Genomic DNA, 24,704 nt, shown 5'->3' with positions numbered 1-24,704 from the left:
TACTATAAATAACTACATTTCTGTCAGTGTATACATGGTGTATTTTTTATACAAACGAAAAAAGTAAGCATACGTTGTTTAAGTGCTGTGAAGCGATGTTGCAATAAATTTAAGTTCAGTTCAGTATTGACCTCCAGATCGTACTTAATTAATTTTTTGTGTTTTTTTCGACGAGCTATGTAGGTATCCCAGACAATAATTTGATACGAGAGAGAAGCGGTCCTGTGATAGTTGTCACGTCAACAAGTGTGACATTTCGAATATAAACATGCATCGCGCAAAAATTGCCCCCTAATTAAAATGGAAAAATTCGCAACGAAAAAAAAATACGGAATAATGTTTATTTTCATTACATAAACTGTGGAATTACGAAAATCTATCCGACTCCTTTTGATAGATGAAGGCGCAAACGCACTGTCTTACATAGTTCATATTTTCCTCTTTTATTATAGCTTTTCGATTTTTACCCGACTGATCAAGGATATTGTAACAAATCCTGATATTAAAAGTGTAAACAAACCGATTTCAAATTTCTTATAATATAAACACCCACTGGATCGAATCAATAACACATTTATCTATAATTCGTGTCTTTTAACTAAATGTCTAATCACTTGTTTCACCAAAATTCGCTTGATTTCAATTTCTTCGTCAAAATCTGACGTTATTTCTTGATTGAAACATGTGTATAATCTGTAGTAGCATAGACTAGCCTAGAGATGTCGTCTTTGTTTATGCTTGTCATAAATTGGATCGGATTGCAATATAGTTTAAAAGTCATTTCTAAACTACGTTTAAAATTTTAAAAGGGACACTATGTAAATCAATCCCATATTTCTTAATCCAACTGCATTTCTCGCTTTTAGACTTCACTTATTATCTGTTAATACTCGTAATATGATTAATGAAACGGTTATTTGCTTGCACAACTTTGTACTTATGTTATAAGCCGCTTTCCCCCTGTGCGAAAAATCTATTTTATAGCCCAAAGCTTCTTATCTTCGTTTCCAGACCAACTGGCGGGTTGCCGGGCAACGCGAAGTACTGCTTACTTTGCAAAGTATCATCTATAACATTCAATAGAATACTGGCAGTTAAATAACTCACTTTTGCTGCCTGCGCAATGAGTCTATTCTGTCACGTCACGTCTCAATGCAACCGTTACTGATACAGCAAGCGCTTTTAGGCTGCACTAAAGAGGTTGCTTACCATTAAACAAGCCAATGCTTTTTTACCCCTGTTGTATAACAAAACTTCCGAAAACGGAGCAAACCTTTCGTAAAACAGTATGGCTTCATTTTCCGGCAAGGGAGGGGTGCGGGGCGCGGAGTCAGATGGCTAGGGGGATGTAAACACAAAACTTGTGCACGGCAGTCACGTGGTGCGTCCGCCGGGGGCGCATCACTCTTAAGGCATTTTCCCGCGCAAAACGGACCATAGACAACCAAAAACAAACGTAAAAAGTCTTTAACCAAAAATAAAAAGTAAAATGTCTGTGATGAAAACTCTTAAGAGTGATGAACCCCCGGACTTGTGCTGTGTAAATTAAAAAAAATATCATTAGAAACTTTAGTATTGAATTAGAGTAATTGTATGTAATACAACAACCACTCTAACGAATATCAATACAAAACATATCAAATAAATTCACATATCTAATTATAAGGAATTTTGTTTGATACTTAAATAGTTTAAACGTAAAATTAGTAAATTATACTCTGGATTATATTGGTGTCTATGCTATCTACATATAAGATGTAAATTTCGTATGCGATATAAACAGGTGAGTTTAGCGAAGAAATAAATGTTGTTCTTTTTTTTTGTTATTTTATGTATGTAATAATATGCAGGAATAAAACTTAACATTATTACTTACTATTTGATCCTGATTACTCCAAATATCCAAGTAGTATAAATTGCTAGATAACTTTAAAATAATATTTTTTTACAATATTTATTTTATTTCATCAATATATTATTTTAGTATTTACGCCGTACCTATTTTTTTTATTGAGCTGAGCGCTTATAATTTTATATTAAGGAAAATAATCGTTTCAATCTATTTTTTTTTATCAAAATGTCATGCTGTCTATCCTTTCAAAAGCTGATGTTTTATTCACTTTTGCTCATTTACATATAGTTAACAACTTAGTATACACAAATTATACATGTATTAAATATTTTTTTATCGGTTTTTTCCGAGAGGAACAAGATTTTCCAGGTTAATTTGCTCCCTTATTTAACACAACTTTCTTAAACATTCATTATAGAATTTAAGTAGTTAATAATTAAGTTCTACGATTTAAAAATAAAGTGAGAGTTAGGCGATGTAATAACTCCAAGAGTAACAAGCGACAGATTTAAATTATACGCAATTTTAATTTAGACATTACAGACATTGAATAATATTTGACTGCTGCTTCAAATATTCTTGTAAGAAAAATACAAATAAAAACAATAATATCTTGACATTTTCTCAATAAGCCAAATGTTTTAGGTAGGTAATATAAATATAACTTAATGGAGTTTCTATTGTAGTGGTGAACATTATGATGGTAATTTTTACATGTACGTAACGAACGAACGCAAGCCACGTAAGTTTTAAATGATTGATTGATATAGGTGCTACGAGTACCTACAAGCAAACAAGCGAAGATACAAGGTAAAGATATTTAATTCAACATATATGTTTTAATAAATGTTAAAATGTAATTACTTTTACACGACCGTCTCCTTGCAACCCTTTAAACAAAATAGCGTTTGCATCTCACTGCAGGACACTGGCCTCCTTTCAGAATGAAAGGGCTTGGGCTGTAGTTCCCACGCGTGCCTAGCGCCGATTGGTAACTTCATACACGCCATTGAATTTCATTGCAGTAATGTGCTGATTTCCCAGTGTTTTCCTTCACCATAAATCTAATCTACTGAGCATAGTTTTTCCAAACTATCTCTATTTTATGCTTTACCAGAGTTTACCAAATAAAACATGATTTATGGTCCAGACTTTTATCTTTTAACACTCTCTTTGCCATGGGATCTACCGGTGGCCTTCAATACTTCAATTACAAATACCATAAATGTTGCTGAACTCCTTCGTAATACTTCGTATCGAGGTAGTGGGGTCTTATTTAATTAATTATAAATGTAATTCACTTCAGAAATGCCAAATTTATTTGGAGTACGCCTGGCCTGCGACCGCTGTGGTTTTTTTAGGGTTCCGTAGCCAAAATGGCAAAAACGGAACCTTAATAGTTTCGCCATGTCTGTCTGTCTGTCTAAGGAAAATAAAAAAATAAATAAAATTTAAGCTGTTTATTTCAATAAAAAAAAACATTTCACGATAATAAAAGCGAGTCCTTAATCCTAATTTTGAGGATTTTGCGTGGCCTCGGTTAGCTGTCTGTCTGTCCGTCCGCGGCTTTGCTCAGGGATTATCAATGCTAGAAAGCTGTAATTTTGCACGAATATATATGTAAACTATGCCGACAAAATGGTACAATAAAAAATTAACCCACCCTCACTTTATGTTTATGGGAGGTACTATAAAAACAATTTTTTTTTATAGTACCTCCCATAAACATAAAGTGAGGGTGTTTTTTTTTTCTTATCCAACCTTGTAGTATGGGGTATCGATGGATAGGTCTTTTAAAACCATTAGGAGGTTGCTAAAACGATTTTTTGTTTCAGTGATGTATTTGCAAAATATTCAACTTTAAAGTGCAAATTTTCATTAAAATCGAGCGTCCCCCCTCTAAAATCTAAACCGGTGGGTGGAAAAATTTGATGGTAGTAGTATATCTTACTTACAAGGAAAACTGTAACGGTTAAGTTTTCTTGAGAATTATTAGCAGTTTAAGAGTAAATAGCAGCCTAAGGTATATACCTAAACTTGGAATATTCCGTACAAAATACGAAATCCTTAGAAAAATATTACTTAATTTTTTCGTAATGGCTACGAAACCCTATTTCGGGCGTGTCGACACGTACTTGGCTGGATTTTTTATATTCGGAAACTACTAACCTTAGCTGCCTGGCACGTGTATTTTGTTAGATACAATCCACCATCCCTACAACTTGGTTTACCATCCAACGCTTTTACCCTTCATTCCGTTCCAAATTCAATCAGCCAACAATTTTCGGTAAGTACTGCACTTGACGTAGGTGCAGTCAGAGCTTGTTTGCCGACGGGTTCTTAATAGAGTTATTTAATAAATTTTAACTTAATTTATTCAATTTTGGCCGAGGACAAAACAATGGGCGAGGGGCGGAGCCCCGGCGGCCCCGCCCGCCCTCACCTGAAAACCTGAAATCACGATCGTTACTGTTCAAGCCCTGGAAAATCGGGTAGAATGAGACGGGAGACTTTGGAACGTCATTAGGTTATAATGCGGTTTGCCGTAATAGGATCTGAGCGCAGAAACGGACTTTAATACTGACTAACTCAACTAACTTAATACTCTAAGTCACTGATCATTTGTTTTAAACACCGACGCAAAATTAGGGGTGTTATGAGTTTGACGCCAATGTCTCAAACTATGAATTCAAAAAATCAAATGTCTCAAGTATCATTCTCAAAAAACGTCTGTGTCCATCTGTTCATTTTTAAGAGCGTTTATACCTGCTGAGCTGGCAACGTTGCATTTTTGTTAGTTTTTCTCGATTATTCCATAAAAATAGAATGAAAATTAAAAATGTCGTCTGTTTTAACTGTTCTTAATATATAAGTTAATGTGTCTACTGCAATAATTATTCGTGATAGACTTTTATTTTCCTTAAAAACATTTGTTCGTTTTTAAAGAATATAAAAGTCTATAACAGAAAATTATTGCAGTAGACACATTGACTTATATATTAAGAACAGTTACGAGTATAACAGAGCACATTTTTAATTTTCATATGTGGAATTATCGAGAAAAACTAACAAAAATGCAACGTTGCCAGCTCAGTAGGTATAAGCGCTCTTAAATCACCACCGCACAAAAGATTTAATGAAATAAATATTACTTGTCCCTTTTTAGGGATAAGCTCGCCTTTGCTCTCCTTTCTGTATTTGTATTTCTTTGTATTTTATTTTTATCTGCAATAAAGAGTTTACATACATACATCTTATCATATGTGATTACTTCTCAATCCTATGCTATCATACGAGTATCACTTAAAATCATTTTTCAAACAAATCTAAAGGTTTTTTACGAATCCAACGCATTCAATATAAGATTTATGTTTTTTTTTACAACCCTACTAATATTATAAATGTGAAAGTTTGTGAGTACGTGTGTGTGTATGTTTGTTACTTTTTTATGCGAATTTGGATGAAATTTGGTGTGTATGTAGCAAGTCATTTGGAATAACACAAGCTTCTTTCGCACGGGATAGAAATAAAATATCGAAATATCAACCGCAAGGTTTAAACAGTTATAAAAATGTACGATGTAATTTTTGGCAATTCCCACAGGATTTTACTACGATCCCGGAATTTCAATCCCATTGCTGGATCAATATTTACGTATTGGAAGTCGCGGGCATTAGTTTTGAATAAACTGGGACCTATATTTTTAGCGTCTAATAATTGTAAACTGCAAAGTTGCACGTTTTAAAAACGTTTAGCAAACACTGAACTCTCCAGGTATTCCAGTAAATCGTTGTATTCCCAACTGGAAGAGTTTCGGTCTTTATTGGTTCGCGATCCCCCAGGAGCGATCGGTCGGCAAACACGACTCAGATGTTTCGTGTTTCGTCCCTGCTATCGATATTTTAAAACAAATAAGGATACATTTTAAAAGATTGCATTTGTGAAGATTTAAAGTTCGAGATTTTTATTTTGAAGCGCATTTTTCTGGTTTTTAGAATGGTTGTCATTGTTTTACTAGAAGACTTTATCCGTTGCTTTTGTTGACGTTGCATTATGAAATATAGCGCCAAATTTCCAGGACACTAAATTCAGATGAGATTTTTGAATAATTTACTTTTTAGCGCTTGTATGCTACAATTCTCGCCCATAGGTACCATGTAAATCAGGTGTAAATTAAAAGAAAATACTTTTTAGTATCAAGGGTAATTTTGTTCTAGATATTTTGGTATAGTGATGCATGTGGTCAAGTCAGGACCTGAATATTCTTTCTAAATGTTTGGCATAAACATTTTTCTCTCCACATTTATTATTATATTTCGTAATTTTAAGAGTATAAAATATGAATTAACTAATCAGACATTGAGGCCAAGCTGCCAGTTGCTTACAGCATTTTCACAAGATTATTAAAAAAATAACCTAATTAATCTTTGCACTTTGCAATTAATGTTTAACGCCTAATTAATATACCGCTATGTTAAACGCGTAGCCAATGAATACTGTTTGTCAACATGCGTAGCGCCGCGTAGTATGAGCTACATTTCGTAGCTAAAGTTCATAGAGTCGGAATATTATGTTTATTAACGATCAAAGACATGCTATTGGTCATTTGAGTGATTAAGTGACTCTATGTACATGAACACACCTGCTAATTCAATGGAATAAAACTCGCTTAAAATTAAATCGACACGAGGCTAAAGAATTTAATAAACTGTATAGATCTTATTTCCGGCTGAGTTCACAATATTCTATATTAAATCGTCGAAGCGCGGGAGGTTGCTATGATACCTCAGAGAAGTTAATAAGTCATGAATAGCTGGAGAGGGGGACGGGGCGAGGGGCTTCGCTCTTTGATAGAGAGAGAGGGTGTCACCCCCAGGTGCCGCTGGTGATACGCAATCGTCCGGAAAAAGGTTCGTTTGGAGGCGATGAGGTGTTGCTAGACTGATGATTTTGACATAGATGACTCTATTATCGGATGTACCTATAAGTTTCTAGAAAAAGCAAATTTTTGTTAAAAATGTCGACTGTACTTGATTGTCTTTCAAACTACATTTCCATACCAAATTTTTATAGTCGTGCCATTAACCGCTGAAGAGTTCCGTCATGCGGAGACGATGCTGGCGGGACCACTTAGAATGCCACTACCAGATTATTGTATTGTCATCAGATTTACATAAGTATGTCGAATTTAAAGTTAATCCGACCACTAGAAATGCTTAAAATTTTACTTGCAAAATTATTCGCATACACACATAAATACACATTGCAAGTTAAATAAAAGCTAGTGAAAACCGTTTTAAAACCCTGTTTAGAACAACAATAAATATAATAAATAAATATCGCGGGACACTTGACACCAATTGAACTAGAGTCCTAAACTAAGCAAAGTTGTAATATGGATACTAGGCAACGTATAAACATATTTATATAGATAAATATATACTTAAATACCATATTAACATCCAAGACCCGAGAAAAAACATTCGTATTATTCATACAATTATCTGCCCCGGCCGGGAATCGAACCCGGGACTTCAAGCTTCGTAGTCAGGTTCTCTAACCACTTGGCCATCCAGTCGCCTAATCGTCGCAAAAAAAACATGAAAGTTACATTATGTTGTGGCACTCGACTGACCACCCCAAACTCGTTCGCCTTACGGCCTCGCGATGTAATGCAACTTGCATAAGTTTTCTTGCAGCTCTAAACTGTTTACTCTGCTTTATTATTTTTATATTTTTCACCTATTTATACTAAATTTCAAGCTAACTCGACGACTGAAAGTGGATCATAATTCACTACCTATCTAGCTAGATAATGGACGTATTAAAGAATAAAAGATCCACTCCAATTATTGCAACCTTGAAGCAATTTTCAGAACCAACAAAAGGTAAGTTATGAAGTAATTTCTGTTTTTTTTTTGATAAATAATGCCTCAATTAAACTAAAAAAACAAAGAAATACTTAGAATGGTTGTAACAATAATATTGTACGTTATTGGTGAGTTTTATGTTTCATTAATTAATACTAATTAGGTACCTATCAGTGGAATTTTGTTGCTAAGATCTCTCGTAAAAATACATCGTTTAATAAAAAAAAAATACTTAAAACAATAACAGTTACCTACTTTTTAGCAGTCAAAATGCCTTTATACTTTTTTTTTGCAAATTTCTGTCAATTTCTTCGCGCTGGGAGTTCTTGAAATTTCTACACCCAAATAACTGTCTCAAGTTATCTACGAATTCCAGCCACTTGTAAAATATTTATAAGTATAAACTGCCATGTTATCGGTAGATGCGTTACAAAGATGGCGAGGGTGTATTGTGTGTTACACTTACCTCTGAAGAGCGCCGAGGGCCGATAAGCGCTGAGTGAGCGCTGGCGAGTGGTCGATCACGGCTAAGTGCCCGTCGGGATCGTAACGCGACACGCGGGACGAAGGTTTCATTTATAGAATCTATAGCAGCCATACTTAACCTTTTTAGGGTTTTGTAGCCAAAATGGCAAAAACGGAACCCTGTCGCTGTCTGTCTGTCCGCGACTTTTCGCAGGGACTATCAATGATAGAAAGCTGTAATTTTGCACGAATATATATGTTAACTATGCCGACAAAATGGCACAATAAAAAATTCAAAAACAATTTTTTTTAGAGTACCTCCCTTAGACGTAAAGTGGGGGTGATTTTTTGTTCTCATCCAACCTTGTAGTGTGGGGTATCGATGGATAGGTATTTTAAAACCAATAGGGGGTTGCTAAAACGATTTTTCGATTCAGTCATCTGTTTGCAAAATATTCCATTTTAAACTGCAAATTTTTATTAAAATCGAGCGTACCCCCCTCTAAAATCTAAACCGGTTGGTGGAAAAATTTGAAAAAATTCAGGATGGTAGTAAGTATATAAACTTACAAGAAAACTATAACGGTTAAGTTTTCTTGAGAATTATTAGTAGTTTAAGAGTAAATAGCAGCCTAAGGTATAAAATATACCTAAACTTGGAATATTCCATACAAAATGCGAAGTCCTTAGAAAAATATTACTTATTTTTTTCATAATGGTTACGGAACCCTATTTCGGGCGTATCCGACACGCTCTTGGCCGGTTTTTTTGTATGAGCCATAAAATGTGCTACCTCTTTCTTTGAACGTAACCATCTTACATAACTAGTATTGGAATCGGCCAAATATTTCCTACTTCAAAGAGATTTCCGTAATCAATTAGATTACGGAAATCTCTTTGAAGTAGGTCACTAACAATTTAGGTTCCCAAAAATGTATGGATGGATGTACCTTAAATAGATTTTTTTCGCCACTCTCGCGCTATAGCGAGCTAAAAATTTTCGTCTGCCACGGGAAGGGAGCACCCAGATAAAGCTAGATTAGGATAAACGCGAAGGTTAGCGGTGCACACGGTGTCATAAAATTTATCCGGATAATTTCAGCAGGGAGACCGATTATTTCACCAATTTTTCACGAATTTCGTTTCGCAGATAACTATTTCGTTTGGAAAAGTAAGGTTTTGCATAATTTCCTTGCACAACTTACACGTTGCATTAATAAGTCAGTCGGCAGAAAATCGATAGGTTCGTTGATAATTAATACCTTTTATTCGATTTTTCATTTAGTTACTGTCACATGTAGTAAAACAACGCTGGGTAGAAAAGCTGTAAGTCGAACGATATTTTAGTTTTATTATCAGTACCCAAGCAGAGTTTCATGTCCCATTCAATCAAAATATTGTAATCAAATTGTGTACCATTAACTAGAACTCTAAATAACCCATGCAATATAAAATAATACCATCAGAGATGCAATTTTTTAAACCGTGCGGTACAAATACAATTCTGAAAATTAAAACTGTGTAGATATCAAATAATTTTCGAATGTTATTTTCACTGGTGCTTTCAAAAATTGGTACATAATAATATACAGATATTGAACTTTATTAAAAACCCAGTAATTTAACTAATCGCATTACATTCATACCAACAACTCGATTAAAAGGCGAAACATTGTTTGAGTAAATGAATTCGAACTGATCAATAGACATACAAAAGGGAAGTCAAGTCAAGAAGATATTAATATCTAAGGCGTATTATAAAATTTATGATCATACTCGTATCATGGACAGGGATATTTGGAAATAATTCCGATCCACATTGGCGATAAGTACTTAGTAAGTATAAGTGTCAGAGGGACCACACGACACGAACTTCGAGTTTCAAGTTTCGTAGTAGCCCTGCAGGCGCCACGCCATTTCACTTAAACGTCGGTGCGTTTTGGTAATGCATTATTGATGCGTGATGAATTATTATGCTAACAATTCTGAACAATTATTGGATTCAGAGAAAAAAGACTTATGAAAAACGATCATTCTGACAAACATAAAATTCGGATTTTTAACAAGTATGGACCCTATTTGCTTACAACAAGGTTGAGCTACGCTACGGGGTCAGTGGGCGAACCCAAAAAAATCATAGTTTATGTCAATGAAGATTAAAATCATTATCATTTTAAGTGCCAAGAACCAAACGTGGTTAGTAAACCTACTAAATAGCAATGTACAGCAATTGTCTTTATAACACTAATAAGTAGGTACTTACACGAAATACGCTTTGCTCCAAGTATAGTGCAGTGCCGACGCAGAAACCGAAACCGCAAACGAAGCGAAATGCTAAACGCTCTATTCATTATGATCTGCATGACGGAGTCGCGACGTCAGCGGTTTCGGATCTATTTAACTGGATCGGGAGCCACCCCTGTCTGACGTTTCAGATTATAAAAGAATGCATTAATCACGACGGAGGGTTAGCTGTAGTTTGTCAAGCAAGTTAGCGTGAACATATTAATGCTAAATATTTTTAAGATTTATGAATGGTATATTTTTATTATAATTTTAACTTAGAATTATTTTTTATGTTTCAAGTTATTATTTAATGGACCAAACCAATGATCAATAAAACATAGGCAAACAATGTCAACAAATTAATCATAGTAACATACAATCCCACTAATATTATAAACGCGACAGTTTGTAAGTCTCTTTGTTTGTTAACTCTTCACGTCTAAGCCGCTGAACTGATTTAGATGAAATTCGATATATGTATATTTAGTTTGAGACCCGGGGAAGGACATCGGATAGTTTTTATCCCGGAAAATTGCATAGTTCCCGCGGGATAGTAATAAATGAATTATACTCAGACGGAGTCGCGGGCAACAGCTAGTAAAATATAATAATGTACTTAAAATAAATTATAACTAAACAACAACAAAAAGTTAAGTATTCTTTCTTGTATTGATTATGTCTAAGTTTTAAAACGAAAATTGTGTGTCAGAATTTGTGTCGGCTGGACTAAAGGCTCCAGATTAAAAATCCAAACTGATTTAATACAGGAAAATAGATAGACTCAACCGTGATTATGATGCATGCAACAGTGGACATCTTGTAAGTTCATTTAAGGTTAGTTAAATTACTTACGGTCTTGCAACCCGCAACAAATGTAAGAATTGAAATTTGGTCTTCCCAGTATTCCTCTTTATTTATTTCCTGTCTCTCGAACCTATCTCAGAAATATTCAAACTTTATCTGATTATAACTGTATCGGACGATGGGTATATTTCATAACGCTGAATAGCTGCGCGTGATCAGTGGACCGCGGCAACTTCATTTGTGGGCGCCACTGGCCGTGAAATGAAGGCGGCGGTGGATACGCTATACCGATACCGATATCTGAAGTGTGAGCAGTGAACCGCAACCCTGATCTAAATTTATTCTGATTTGTCTTTTGAGTAAAATCTGCGTAAAAGATATTTTTGTACTCATAAACTTTCTATTTCCTGGAATATTTACTTGTTTTTAGGGTTCCGGAGCCAAAATAGCAAAAACGGAACCCAAAGTTTCGCCATGTCTGTCTGTCGGTCTGTCTGTCCGTCCGTCCGCGGCTTTGCTCAGGGACTATCAATGCTAGAAAGCTGTAATTTTGCACGGATATATATGTAAACTATGCCGACAAAATGGTACAATAAAAAATAAAAAAAAAATTGTAGGGTACCTCCCATAGACGTAAAGTGGGGGTGATTTTTTTTTCTCATCCAACCCTATAGTGTGGGGTATCGTTGGATAGATCTTTTAAAATCATTTCCTAAGACGATTTTTCGATTCAGTGATTTGTTTGCGAAATATTCAACTTTAAAGTGCAAATTTTCATTAAAATCGAGCGTCCCCCCCCTCTAAAATCTAAACCGGTAGGTGGAAAAACTTGAAAAAATTCAGGATGGTAGTAAGTATATCAAACTTTCAAGGAAAACTATAACGGCTAAGTTTGCTTGAGAATTATTAGTAGTTTAAGAGTAATTAGCAGCCTAAGGTATAAAATATACCTAAACTTGGAAGATTCCGTATAAAATACGAAATCCTTAGAAAAATATTACTTAATTTTTTCGTAATTTCTACGGAACCCTATTTAGGGCGTGTCCGACACGCTCTTGGCCGGTTTTAACCTCTGGAATCGTAGCTCTCAAACAAATGGATCGATTTCAATGCAGTTTTTATGTGAACGCGTGTTTCCAGTTGACTTAGAACTTTGATTTTTTAACTGTTCCAAGATGGGGCAGACTAGGGATTTGATATTAATTTCAGCTTGATATCTCTACGTCTTCCTGAGAAAAAGGGCATTGACAGACGGACGAATGTACAGACAGACAGATGGATAACAAAGTAATTGTATTACGTATCTGTTTTTGCCACCTGTAGTACGGCACCGAGTAAAAAGTAAATAATTTTCTTGGGTGAATAACACGTGATGCACCTTCGAGATTGTTTACAATCTATGTATATTTATTTATGTTATTCATCATATTCGATTAAAACATCCATACCCTAGTTCTCACTCGTACAAATTACATTTTGACCAATACTCCAGGAGTTTTTTTCATGTTAAATGAATATTATAAAAATGGTGAAAGAAAAATTACAAATGATGTATTTATATAAGTAACTTAGAACAGGTATTTGAGACTCTTCTTCTTCTCAGCATATTATTATGTGTATACATATTTGAGACTCTATAAGTTTCAAATGTAAACTTAAAAATTATAAAGGCTACCTACATATTGATAATTTACCTTGAACTAACCCGCAGAAAAATCCAGGGCAGGCCCCCCCCTGAAAAATAATCCTAGATACGCCAATGGTAATAGATGGCAATACAAAAGTAAACAAAATAAATTGTACGATTGTGAACTATATAGGGTATCGATTTTTATATTTTATTATGATTATTATATTTTACTTGTGACTATTATGAATAGGTTAACCTCGTAAGGCCGAATGTCCTAAATTTAGGACTTACGCCAAAGCATTATGTCAACTTCACTAGGTACTTGACGTTAAGTTTCAAATTCTAATGATTAAAATTTAACGTGGGTCTTTGATTTCTATAAAAAGCACACCGTAGGACGTTTATAATTAGGAAAATCCAGTTTCTGTCTCGCATCGATAGCTTTACTCTTTTGTCTAAAATCAATATTTTTTTATGTCAAAAAGTATAAAGTAACTATGACTGATTTACTATAATAAATTAAAAATAAACCTTTGTAGTACTTTGGAGTGCTGTACAGATTTTGTAAATTGGTTGTTCTTATATCATATACTCGTACAGGTTATAAATAGCTTCAACATCAATTGCATACAAAACCTTTGCCTCCCTTCGCTGCAGTCATGTGGAAACATTGTTGGGGGTGCCTTTTGGGGGTTGCATGGACCTCCTGAAAATTTCTGAAAATTTCAAAACCACGCCTCTTTTGCAGCTCCATCTGTGATTGGTTGAAACCTGTCTACGTACGTAGACGTAGGGGCCAATGGCGGGCGAGGCTACGCGCAGCCGTGATGCTACGGCGTAGCGGCGCGCGGGGTGCTACGGCATCGGCAGACGCTGCCGTGTAGCTGCTTCTACCGCGAACTGGAAGAAATGTAAGTTTAAAAACATATTTTTTTCATTTTATATCCCCAAATTTTTTGATTTGTAAGAAAAATCCAAATTCAAAACGAATTTCGTCTTTGTATCGATTTTTGGGTACAGTATGGGGTGGGGTGTGAAGGTATACATTAGCAGGTAGCTAGCTATACATTATGTAATGATGACCTAAGACAGTACCCAACGTTATATAACTGACGTTCTGACATTTAAATCTGTTTAAATTCAATTTTGATCTTAAGACAAGCTTTTTTAAAGACATTTGAAAGTTAAGAATTTAATTCTATCCACGGCTTTTTCAATTTAATAACTCCTGTCTACTATTTCACACATATTCTCAGTCTAAGAAAATTTATCTTTAGAAAGAAAATGTGTCACGAATTTTTGTTTTTTTCGTAGCTTTGCTAAGTATTCCATAATCCAGTTTTTTTTCCTCTAGCTTTGTCTATTTTAATTATGTTTTTAGTAACTACAAGTAGTATTTTTTGTATTTAGAGACCTATTAGTAAACCGCGATGAGACCAGGAATTAAGGAACTAAGGTATTCCATAAAATTTGATTAAAGCAAATGGAATGGTGATCTTTTAATCCTAGTCTCATTGTAGTTTAATAATACGTGTAGTCAACCAATTTGATTCCTAGGCCACTAGAACCGTATCATAGTAAATAGTTATTTGTGTATAATAATCTTATACCTTTACCTAAGCAATTCTTGTTTATATATATATAAATTTATTTCCGGGATCTCGGAAACGGCTCTAACGATTTCGATGAAATTTGGTATGTAGGGGTTTTCGGGAATGAAAAATCGATCTAGCTTGGTCTTATCTCTGAGAAAACGCTTGTTATCGAGTTTTAGCCCGAGCAAAGCTCGGTCGCCCAGGTACTGTTTATAAAATGGCGTAAAATGTCATTACGACGCGGTTTAGGCATCAAGTTAGTTGACTATATCTATTCTTAAAGTTAAAGTCGTTGACAATCTTAACGATTGTCTTTTCATTGTCTTTAAAAGAGAGAGACATTAATAAAACCCTAAGTATATCATTTAAGTATCATTTAAAGTATTATTTAAGTATCAACACCCTATGGAATCCCTTAGCTGAACTTAACAATGGTGAAAAAGAATTTTGAAAATCGAAAAGAATCGACACATCCGTTTATAAGCTCAGTTTAGACCTGCATGAAATCGCGCAAGTTACATTACATTGCGAGGCCGTAAAATGTATTTTTGTGTGTATCAAATATGTGTAAATAAATGTTTCTCTCTCTCTCTCTCTCTCTCTCTCATATTCCCAAAAATTCCATATCGTAGATTTTGAATAACGATGCATTAAATGCCTGCTCCGAATTTCCTGTCTCTAATCCTAGGTTAGAAATTTAGGGATTGTATCCACCGCATTACATGCAAAAACGATTGGCACAAAATTCAAATAAAAAAAAAATTAACTTAATGACACGCGACCTTCTGCCGACATCTACTTAATACATTCTATTCTACTATTTCACATAGGTCCATGGTCTTTATGCTACATTATTAGTATTATTTATGTAACCTCGTACCCTACCCCTACTGCTCCTATACTGCCCCTCTTTGTATGAAGCTAACTAACTTACTAATAGGGATGTTGGCACCATTAAAAAATTATTTGAAGACACGACTCCAGTAAAAAAACATTTTTTTTTGCTTTAAAACAAATAAATAGTTGATTGAGTGTGCGAACGAGTGACGTCATAAGTTGCTATTTCCATTCAAACTCTATGGGAGAATTGTGTTTTGACAGCTCATAAAAAGTACGTCAATCGATTGGTGGTGTCAACATCCCTGTGTGTAATAGTTCTGTGTGCCTTACCCTTACATTAGTTATTCAGTGTTACTAACACGCTACGGACTCCGTCCGAAATAAATTATTATTATATTGTATTATCATCTTAAATAAATGTAATAATTTGTCTGTGGCAGGTGTTAGTGGTACAGTTTGATGAGGGACACCGGGCCTCCAGCATGCAGGGGCTCCACGCCGCGAAAGAGAAGGCCTCAGGCCTCTTCGCCAACAAACCCCTTTTATTCAAGTAAGTTTTTTTTTTTAGCCTGGATGGAAAACGAGCAAGTGGGTCTCCTGATGGTAAGAGATCACCACCGCCTTTAAACATCTGCAACACCAAGGGTAATTGTAAATGCGTTGCCAACCTAGAGGCCTAAGATGGGATACCTCAAGTGCCAGTAATTTCACCGGCTGTCTTACTCTCCACGCCGAAACACAACAGTGCAAGCACTGCTGCTTCACGGCAGGATTAGCGAGCAAGATGGTGGTAGCAATCCGGGCGGACCTTGCACAAGGTCCTACCACCTGCAAATTTAGCAAAGTTTCTCTCCAATACTGGATTTATAGGCAGCCTATTAAGGGAGGTGTTTCCCATTGTGCAACTAAGAAACTGTCAGAGGTGAAATTCAAGAAAAATGGGAAATTACTCTTTGTGTGATCAGACTCAGCATACGAAGGCGTAATTGATAAATAAATAAATAATAAATAAAATTGGGAATAAATACATAAATTATATCACGGGACACTTGACACCAATTCATCTTGTCCCAAAGTAAGCAAAGGTTGTGTTATGGGTAGCAAGGGAAAAACATAATTAAATATATAGATACACACTTAAAGCTAATACCTTTAAACGAGAAATTCTTGTATATATATTTCAGGAATCTCGGAAACAGTTCAAACGATTTCGATGAAATTTGGTACGTAGGGGTTTTCGGGGATAAAAAATCGGTCTAGCTTGGTCTTATCTCTGGGAAAACGCTTGGTACCGAGTTTTAGCCCGAGCGGAGCTCAGTCAACCAGATATTACATATTAAACACCCAAGACCCGAGGACAAACATTCGTATTTTCCACACAAATATCTACCTCGACCGGGGATCGTGCCCGGGACCTCAGCTTCGTAGTCAGGTTCTCTAACCACTGGGCTATTCCGTCGTCATGATGGATGTATTTGGTCAGTATAGACTAATTTGCTATACACTAAACACTATACACTAAGTGCTTGTTGCGATCAGCCATAGCTGAATTAATGGCTGGGAAGTTTACTCGCGGCTTTGCACGCATATTCTGGGATTTTACTGTTTCCATGGCTTTCTAAAAAACCCCCCAAATGCGAGTTCCGTACCATTATCTATACAATGTTAGACATTAGCAAAAAACGGCAAAATCAAGTTTGGTGTATGGGAGCCCCCCTTAAATATTTATTTTATTTTTAATTTTTTAATTTATTTGTGTGCGTTTTTGTGTTAAATTTTAATTCAGCATTTCATTAATCTCTTATTAAAGCTTTCGACTCGATTTAATTATACTCTATCAGTCATCTTTAACAACAACTTTACTATAGAAGATCACCGAAATGCAAGAAATGTGTTTTATGACAATTTAAAGACACTTATATCACGTTTAAACAATATAAAAAAACCTTGCAATTTTCATTCAGTTAAAAAACATTTGTACAATGCAATCAGTGTGACAAATCATACTACTATGACAAAATGTCGTATCTCAAATCAATAAAACGAGGAGTTTTTTTTAAAACTAGTGACGAAATACACAGGAAACATTCGCAAGCTTGATATTTTTTCGTTACACCACCGAAACCAATAAGAGTCGAAAAACTTTTGTTTGTGTGCCGACCGGAGCAATTTGGCGGGAAGTTGCGATGGCTGATAATATTGACAGGCGGATAATACGTGTTGCAGTCGAAATAAGCTCTCCTAGACGAGATTCCTGCAGGGCTGTATCTTAGTAAGAATTTATCGCATTTATTACAAAGTACTACCTTAAAAATGACCTTGTCCAACTTAAATTTTGGTAGAAAAGCACCACACAAAAGTAGCAAAAGTAACACTCAGTTAATAAATTTTTTATCTCGAATTTCAAGGCAAGAAGACATGCTGCGTATTGCATGAGCATAAATTAGAGTATAACTAGGATTCCATTAACGAATAATCCCAAGACACAACTCCGACAAAAAATGGACAAAGTTTGTGTCGGACCAAAGTAAATTTTTATTGTTTTTATTCTACTGGATGGCAAACGAGCAAGTAGGTCTCCTGATGGTAAGAGAGCAAAAATATCGAAAAATCCCTTCTTAAGTATCTTTGATCTCAAGAAATCTACAGGGCGTCTCTGACCATGGAATATGGAATATGAACTTTTTAAAATTTGAAAACTGTTCATTTAATTTTTTTCATATAGATTAAATGTAATTTTTAATGTATGCAATACAATACTAATAATAATAATAATAATATTTCATTTATTTATCAGACAACATAGATCCATTCATTTGTTAGTAGGTGTACCTACCCTTACAAACTAAGTTAGTTCTGTATAAATTAAATTAAAAAATAATATAATCAGTGAAAGAAAACAAAAGCATATTTTAAAATTAAAATCACATAAAAATTAAATAAAAGAATAGAATTAAAATTAATTTAAGTCAAATTAAATGTCAAATACATAAAATTTTAAAATTACAATTACCGAACAGACTTGATGTCAAAATGAAATACAATTCTAAAGTTTACTAAACATACAAGCACATTGGTAAATGTTTATCTTAGAGACGTCAAATAAATGTCAAAAAATATTTGAAGGCCCCAGTACCAAGACACAGCTATAACACTGTCCGATACACTGATTTAACGATTAAACTTTGAGGACCTATAAATGATCTAAATTCAAGTTATTTCAAAATGTTACAAATCCAAAGTAGGTTAGTTATGCGAGTAGAATCGAACCTTCAACTTAAAGCCCCATGGTCAGAGACACCCGTATATCAGCTATCCTTATCCAAATTTGGAAAATTTCCTTCATTAGAATACACCGCTATGACTCTTAGGGGCTGTTTCACCATCCATTGATTAGTGTTAACTGACGGTTAAATGTGATACCGTCTCCGTCTATTCGAACAAAACAAATAGAGACAGCATCACATTTAACCGTCAGTTAACACTAATCAATGGATGGTGAAACAGCCCCTTAGGCTACTACGGCTTGTATAAAAAAGTTATCTAGAAATTATTAGTAAAGCGTAATTGCTTACACAGAAAAACGATGACACTGAAAATGTATAAGCCGAATGATGCTGACAACGTAATCCAAAACGATCAACAAAATGAAGATGAAATTAATGAGCGCAGCAACAGTCGGCGAAGTCGGGAGGAATCGATAAATAAGACGATTATTCCGTAACGAACGGCAACCCTGCTGGGTACAGTCGACTGCGCAGTGCTGATAACAAACAGACATCATCCGGATTTGTGTCGTCATGCGAACCAACTGCCGATTCCGACTCGACTACAGATTTGTCGACAAATCTCCTTGAGCGACATAGAATTGCGGTTATCGTGCGTAGTTGGGAATCGATGAATCTTTGTTAGCGATTTATTTTGATGATTTGTGGTTTGTGGACTTTCGAATTTAAAAAAAAACTGGGCAAGTGCGTGTCGGGCTACGCGCAGTGTACGGTTCTGTACTTATATATGTGAAAAATATTTAGTATTAAGTTTTGATCGACAATTAGTTACTCTATAATGGATTTGTTTTATATTTATTATTTTAACTATTATTCCTACACCGGCCTATTTGTATGTTAAATGAGTTTAATTATTTTTACACTTTGCTATATTGTAGAAAACGTGATACCTTAAATTAAGACTACTCGTAACTACATTCGCTGATAATTGGCCGAAACATCGAAATACTTATATAATTAAAAAATCCCCGAATACAACCTAAGTTATATATTTTTTCCTATTTATTTTATTTATTTATTTATTCGATTTTTTCGTCTCAAACAAAAAAACTGCGCAAGGAGTTGTCCACAAGGTTGGTCCATGCCACTGGTGATCTCAGGGCTGGCTCCTACTTTGCCCAACGCCTAGTCTCGCGATCCAGCGTGGCAATGCTGCCAGTATCCTGGGATCCTTGCCGCGGATCAACTGCGATAGTTTGTATTTATAAATTAGTCTTATTCTCCTACTTTTTTATTAATATTTGTAACTTAATGTGTTAAATTTTTAGGTGCTATTTTGTCAGTTTAGTTATGATGTATATACTGTGTTAGTTTACTATAATATTTGTTCTCTTTTTTCCTTAGCAAACTAGCAAACTTAGCAGTATTTTTTTTACTGAATTCTATACATTTTCCTAAGATTCTAAGCATGATACGTAATATTGAATAGTTCCGACCGAGTGCGTTTATCCGACAAACATAATACCTCCAACAGATCTTGATACAATAATTCGGAAACATTCCCAACAAAAGCTTCAGTGAGTTGGATAAGATAACATAAATGTATCTCGGCTGCGGAAAAAAAGTACTTACTATTACTAATACGAACTACTTTTTTTGATTCAATATCTTGTTTGAAACTTTTGTACCCCATCTATGGGGAAATTTTCATGAAGGGTTAAAACAGCCATGATATTTAGTTTTTTCCCCGTTGCGTAGGTCTTTTGACATTTTCGTGTACAATGGACCTTGTTGCGTTTATGATGACTCTAAATTAATTCAAATGTAACTACAGCCGTCCATGAGCTATTCAATACTCGTAGCATCCCTTTCTTTCTATATAATTTCAGTTTATTACGTTTTATCCATAAATACCACAACAGTCAGTTTGCCATTTGCTTTTACTTATTTAGTAAATGTTCTATAACGTTACAAAATATTTGTTTTGTAACATTTTATAACAAATTGTAGCAAATGTTACACATTGTTATCATGTTATATAACTTCTAAAATGTTATACAACAAAGTTAAACCTCGAATTTGATCTATGGTGTTATATAACATTTTTATACCAATGTGGGAGCGTTTAAAACATGTAACAATTTGTAACAAAAGTTATAAAGTGTTAGAAAATGTTATAGTGTTTTATAACGTTATAGAACATTTATAACAGCCAATGTGGGAGCACCATAACAGGTCCCTTTTTAATGAAAGTTACAAGTGCTACAAATTTACATAATTGTTAAGTTTCGCATACAAAAAAGTGATAGTTATGTAGAATTGTAGCACTTGTAACTTTTATTAAATAGGGGCCAGTTCTACAGGTTTTTAGAGTTGCGTAGTCCTACAGTCGAGTTCATAAACTTGTGAGCCAAAACTTGATCAAAAATATCTGAACACGCTTCTACGTCGTTGACAATAGAGTCTTTAGACAATAGAGTTTTTGATAAAGTTTATAAACTCGACTGTACAAGGTATTCTTATAGTTTAGCCCTGCCTGCCATCTGTCCGTCCACGATTTAGCTTAGATACTGTTAGTGCTAGAAAGCTGTAATTATGTACATACATTAACCACGCCAACAAAGTGATATAGCAAAATCATCATCATCCCAGCCTATATATACGTCCCACTGCAGGGCACAGGCCTCCTCTCAGAATGAGAGGGCTTGGGCAGTAGTTCCCACGCGGGCCCAGTGCGGATTGGGAACTTCACACACACCATTGAATTGCTTCGCAGGTTTGTGCAGGTTTCCTCACGATGTTATCCTTCACCGTAAAGCTCGTGGTAAATTTCAAATGTAATGAATTGTTTGTTGCATAGCAAAATAACATTTAGAAAAAAAACGTTACAATACGCGTGAAGTGGGTATGTTTTTTTCAGTCTAAATCCATAGTGTAGGGTATCGTTGGATAGGTGTTTTTAAGTTTGGCCAGATTATTTTTCGATTTAGAGATCCATTTGCAAAATAATAGACTTATAAATGTTAATTTTTGTTAGAGGCGTGTATCCCTCTCTTCTAAAGCTTAACTGTTAAGGTTAAATTGAAAAAAAAAACACGATGGTTGCATATTATATTTTTGACTTTAATACGGAACTTTACACTGTGCTTGGCCCATACTTGGCCAGTTTTGTGAATAAGAATTATCAATAAGATTTTAGTCTTTAGAAGTTGTACCTACGATATATTTTTGATGGTGTGTAATGAGTACGACGATTATATCGAACATTAAACCACTCATAGCTCCAGTCTTTCTTTGAAGGATAAAGTCCGAAATCACATTATTCGACAAAGAACGAAAGTCACCGACGTTGCTCAGAGAATTAGTTCGTTGAAGTGGCGTTGGGCTGGCCACGTCTGTCGCAGGACCGATGAACGGTGGAGCAGACGAGTCCTCGAATGGAGCCCACGGACGGGAAAACGTAGTGTAGGGCGTCCTGAGGCACGGTGTGGCTGAAGACAGAGTGTTGTGGCGCGCCATGGAAGAGGCATATGTCCAGCAGTGGACTGCTGTAGGCTGATGATGATGATGATGAGCTCCAGCTCTTGGAACCGAACGCGATTATGCGGGAAAAATCACCAAAACAGTAGGTATAACACTATACATATCGTCGATTATACTGCAATGCCACGTAACCAACAATGGTTATTTGTGCAACAAGAGAGCAAAATTGTTTTTTGTTGCGAGTGTTGATTTTGAGTCCCGAGTAAGCGAAGGATTCTATAATTGAATCACGAGCGTCAGCGAGTGATTCTAGGTAGAATCCTGAGAGCAGCAAGGGATTCAAATACACGAGATGCAAAAAAACATTGGTCTCGTGTGACACATACAATTTTTCACCTCAGCAGCGAGAACATAATTTAAATGTAACATAAGAATAAAACCAAATATACCTACCTGTTTACAAAACAAACACATTATTTTTAAATAGAATCCGATTATTAAGAAACAAATATAATAATCACATTTAAAACCATAAAAAAGTGTCCAGTAGATACAATACAAATCTCATACTCATAACATGCATTGTAATTTGCAGAACTTTTTGTACTAATGTCACACTTATTTTTTAATACTGCAAAAAGCCTCATCTTGGGGTCATTAAAAAGGTTGAACAATAAAGTGTAACTTATTATAAATTAAATTATATATTACATAAACATAAATAGATTTGTTAAGAATTCATTCAATTTAACAAATATTTATTCCAAATGTAGAGGCAGTACACGGAATTCTTTTATAAAAAAAAAACAAGAGAAGCGGCTTACGTGCAACGAGGTTGCATAGGGTGATCTCATCTAATTTGGTGATAAAATCGAATTTTGAATAAAAGTCCATGTTATTATCAATCAATGTCTTTACTTTTAATAGGAACTGCAGACAGTCCTTTTATTGGCATAATCATGCCTTTAAATCTTAATTAAATATAAATAATACTGTTCATAATCCACATTTCTTCAACTGCCCGAACACCGCTAATTTGGTGACAATCACCTTAAGTCATACGTACTACTCTAATTGGACTATAACCAAATTACACAAGTTTTAATTTTTTTTTATCACCTAATTAGGTATAATGAAGTTTATTTAAAATATATTTGGAAAACAATATTAATTAGCATTAAATTAAATTGCACGTGGGTATATTTTTTGTAATAAACAATGAAAACTATTAATTTTGAACATTTAACTACCGTGCGGACTCACTCATAGTGTGAACGTACCTTTGTAGAGCGAAGTGTTGTGTGCTACCCTACATTTGACAGTTCCAACCTAAATGACGTTGAAAACGCTCCTGAGAGGAAGGGCTACGGATTAGCCTGAAACATGTCGAGCTAAACTCGATTTAAGACGTGAGTGATGAAACTATCCAATCTGCGCCATTTTCAACCGACGAAAAAAAAAACGGAGGAGGTTCTCAAGTTGACTCGATTTTTTTTAATGTATGACCACGCTTAACTTTTTACAGATAGTTCCATTTTGATAATCTTTTTTTTATTGGAAAAGGTATACTCCAAACTTGGCCCCATAAAAATTTGGAAGAAAAATTCCAACCGTAAGGTTAGAAAAACAGGGGTTGATTGATTGTTCACTCACTGATTGTAATGTATGACCACGTATAACTTTTTACAGAGTAGTTCGATTTTGATAATTATTGTTTTATTGGAAAGGGGTTGAAGTTGAACCTTGAAGTTGGTCCCATATAAATTTGGAAAAAAACCTACCCTAAGGATGGGAAAAAAATATATAATAAAAACTTTTTAACAGAAAAAAATTAATTCCGCCGATGCTTTATACATTATGTATAATATCATGTTTGACTCCAATACGTTTTCAAAGGCTGATTTTATTTTTTTAGATTCATTATACTCACAGTTTTTTTCTTTTTTATTTCTCGTCATCCATTATCTTAAAATTAAAAAATTACAATGAAAAGTTAAAAAAAAATAACTCATGTAATTTGGTGATAAAGACCCCCAAAATAATATACTAACGTTGCTTATGAACTGCAACTTTATTAATTATGAATTATTCAACACAATACATGCAATAAATAATTAAAATACACGCGTTATAATTAAATTTCACTCGTATCTTTAACTATCTTGTTTAATTTGGTGATACCGTTGCGGCGTCAAATTTTTGAAAATGATAACTTTTTGACCGGCTTTCACAACGTACTGTGAAAAACTATACAAGTTTTGTTAAAAATAATAACTGATATACTAAAAATAATGTTTTTTAAGTACACTGTCCACTTTTTATACAAATCCAGGCACTTTTAGTATTTAAAAACTAATTATAAACGGAGAACCAGTTTCTACATGTCCACGCGGCGCCGTAATGAGGTCCCGCGCGAGAAATTTGCTAATATTTACTATCTCGCTCTCTCAATTTGACCCACAAGAATGCAAACGGAATTCTAACTTAATGCTTTGTAGTAAGGTCGCATTTAAAAGGCCTTAATTCACTAGCTTTACTCGGTATCGTGCTTCAAACCATGTATCACCGAATTATGCGTATCACCAAATAATGCGAGTTTACCCTACTTTAATTAAAAGATCGGGAAAATTTACATTTTGGAAATATTTCGTT

The 24,704-nt window shown here is 34.7% G+C and overlaps 1 protein-coding gene across 2 annotated transcripts in view; it reads left to right on the top strand.

The window, feature by feature from the left end:
* Positions 1–1,389: 1,389 nt before the first annotated feature.
* The window catches only part of VGlut (Vesicular glutamate transporter), a 214,878-nt gene continuing 191,563 nt past the window's right edge, over positions 1,390–24,704 (top strand). The window contains exons 1-4 of one of the 2 annotated variants that reach the window (XM_074093164.1): positions 1,390–1,591; positions 1,691–1,783; positions 13,656–13,818; positions 15,783–15,892. In XM_074093164.1, the coding sequence (XP_073949265.1) occupies positions 15,825–15,892 (68 nt within the window). In that variant the 5' untranslated portion in view covers positions 1,390–1,591; positions 1,691–1,783; positions 13,656–13,818; positions 15,783–15,824. Of the gene's footprint in view, positions 1,592–1,666; positions 1,784–13,655; positions 13,819–15,782; positions 15,893–24,704 lie in introns of both variants that reach the window. The other variant, XM_074093163.1, reaches the window with a different exon arrangement.

This window comes from Choristoneura fumiferana, chromosome 10 (genome assembly GCF_025370935.1).
Source record: "Choristoneura fumiferana chromosome 10, NRCan_CFum_1, whole genome shotgun sequence".
Lineage (NCBI taxonomy): Eukaryota > Metazoa > Arthropoda > Insecta > Lepidoptera > Tortricidae > Choristoneura > Choristoneura fumiferana.
Note: the sequence above shows the minus strand (reverse complement) of the source record. Positions and strands in the feature narration are given on the sequence as shown.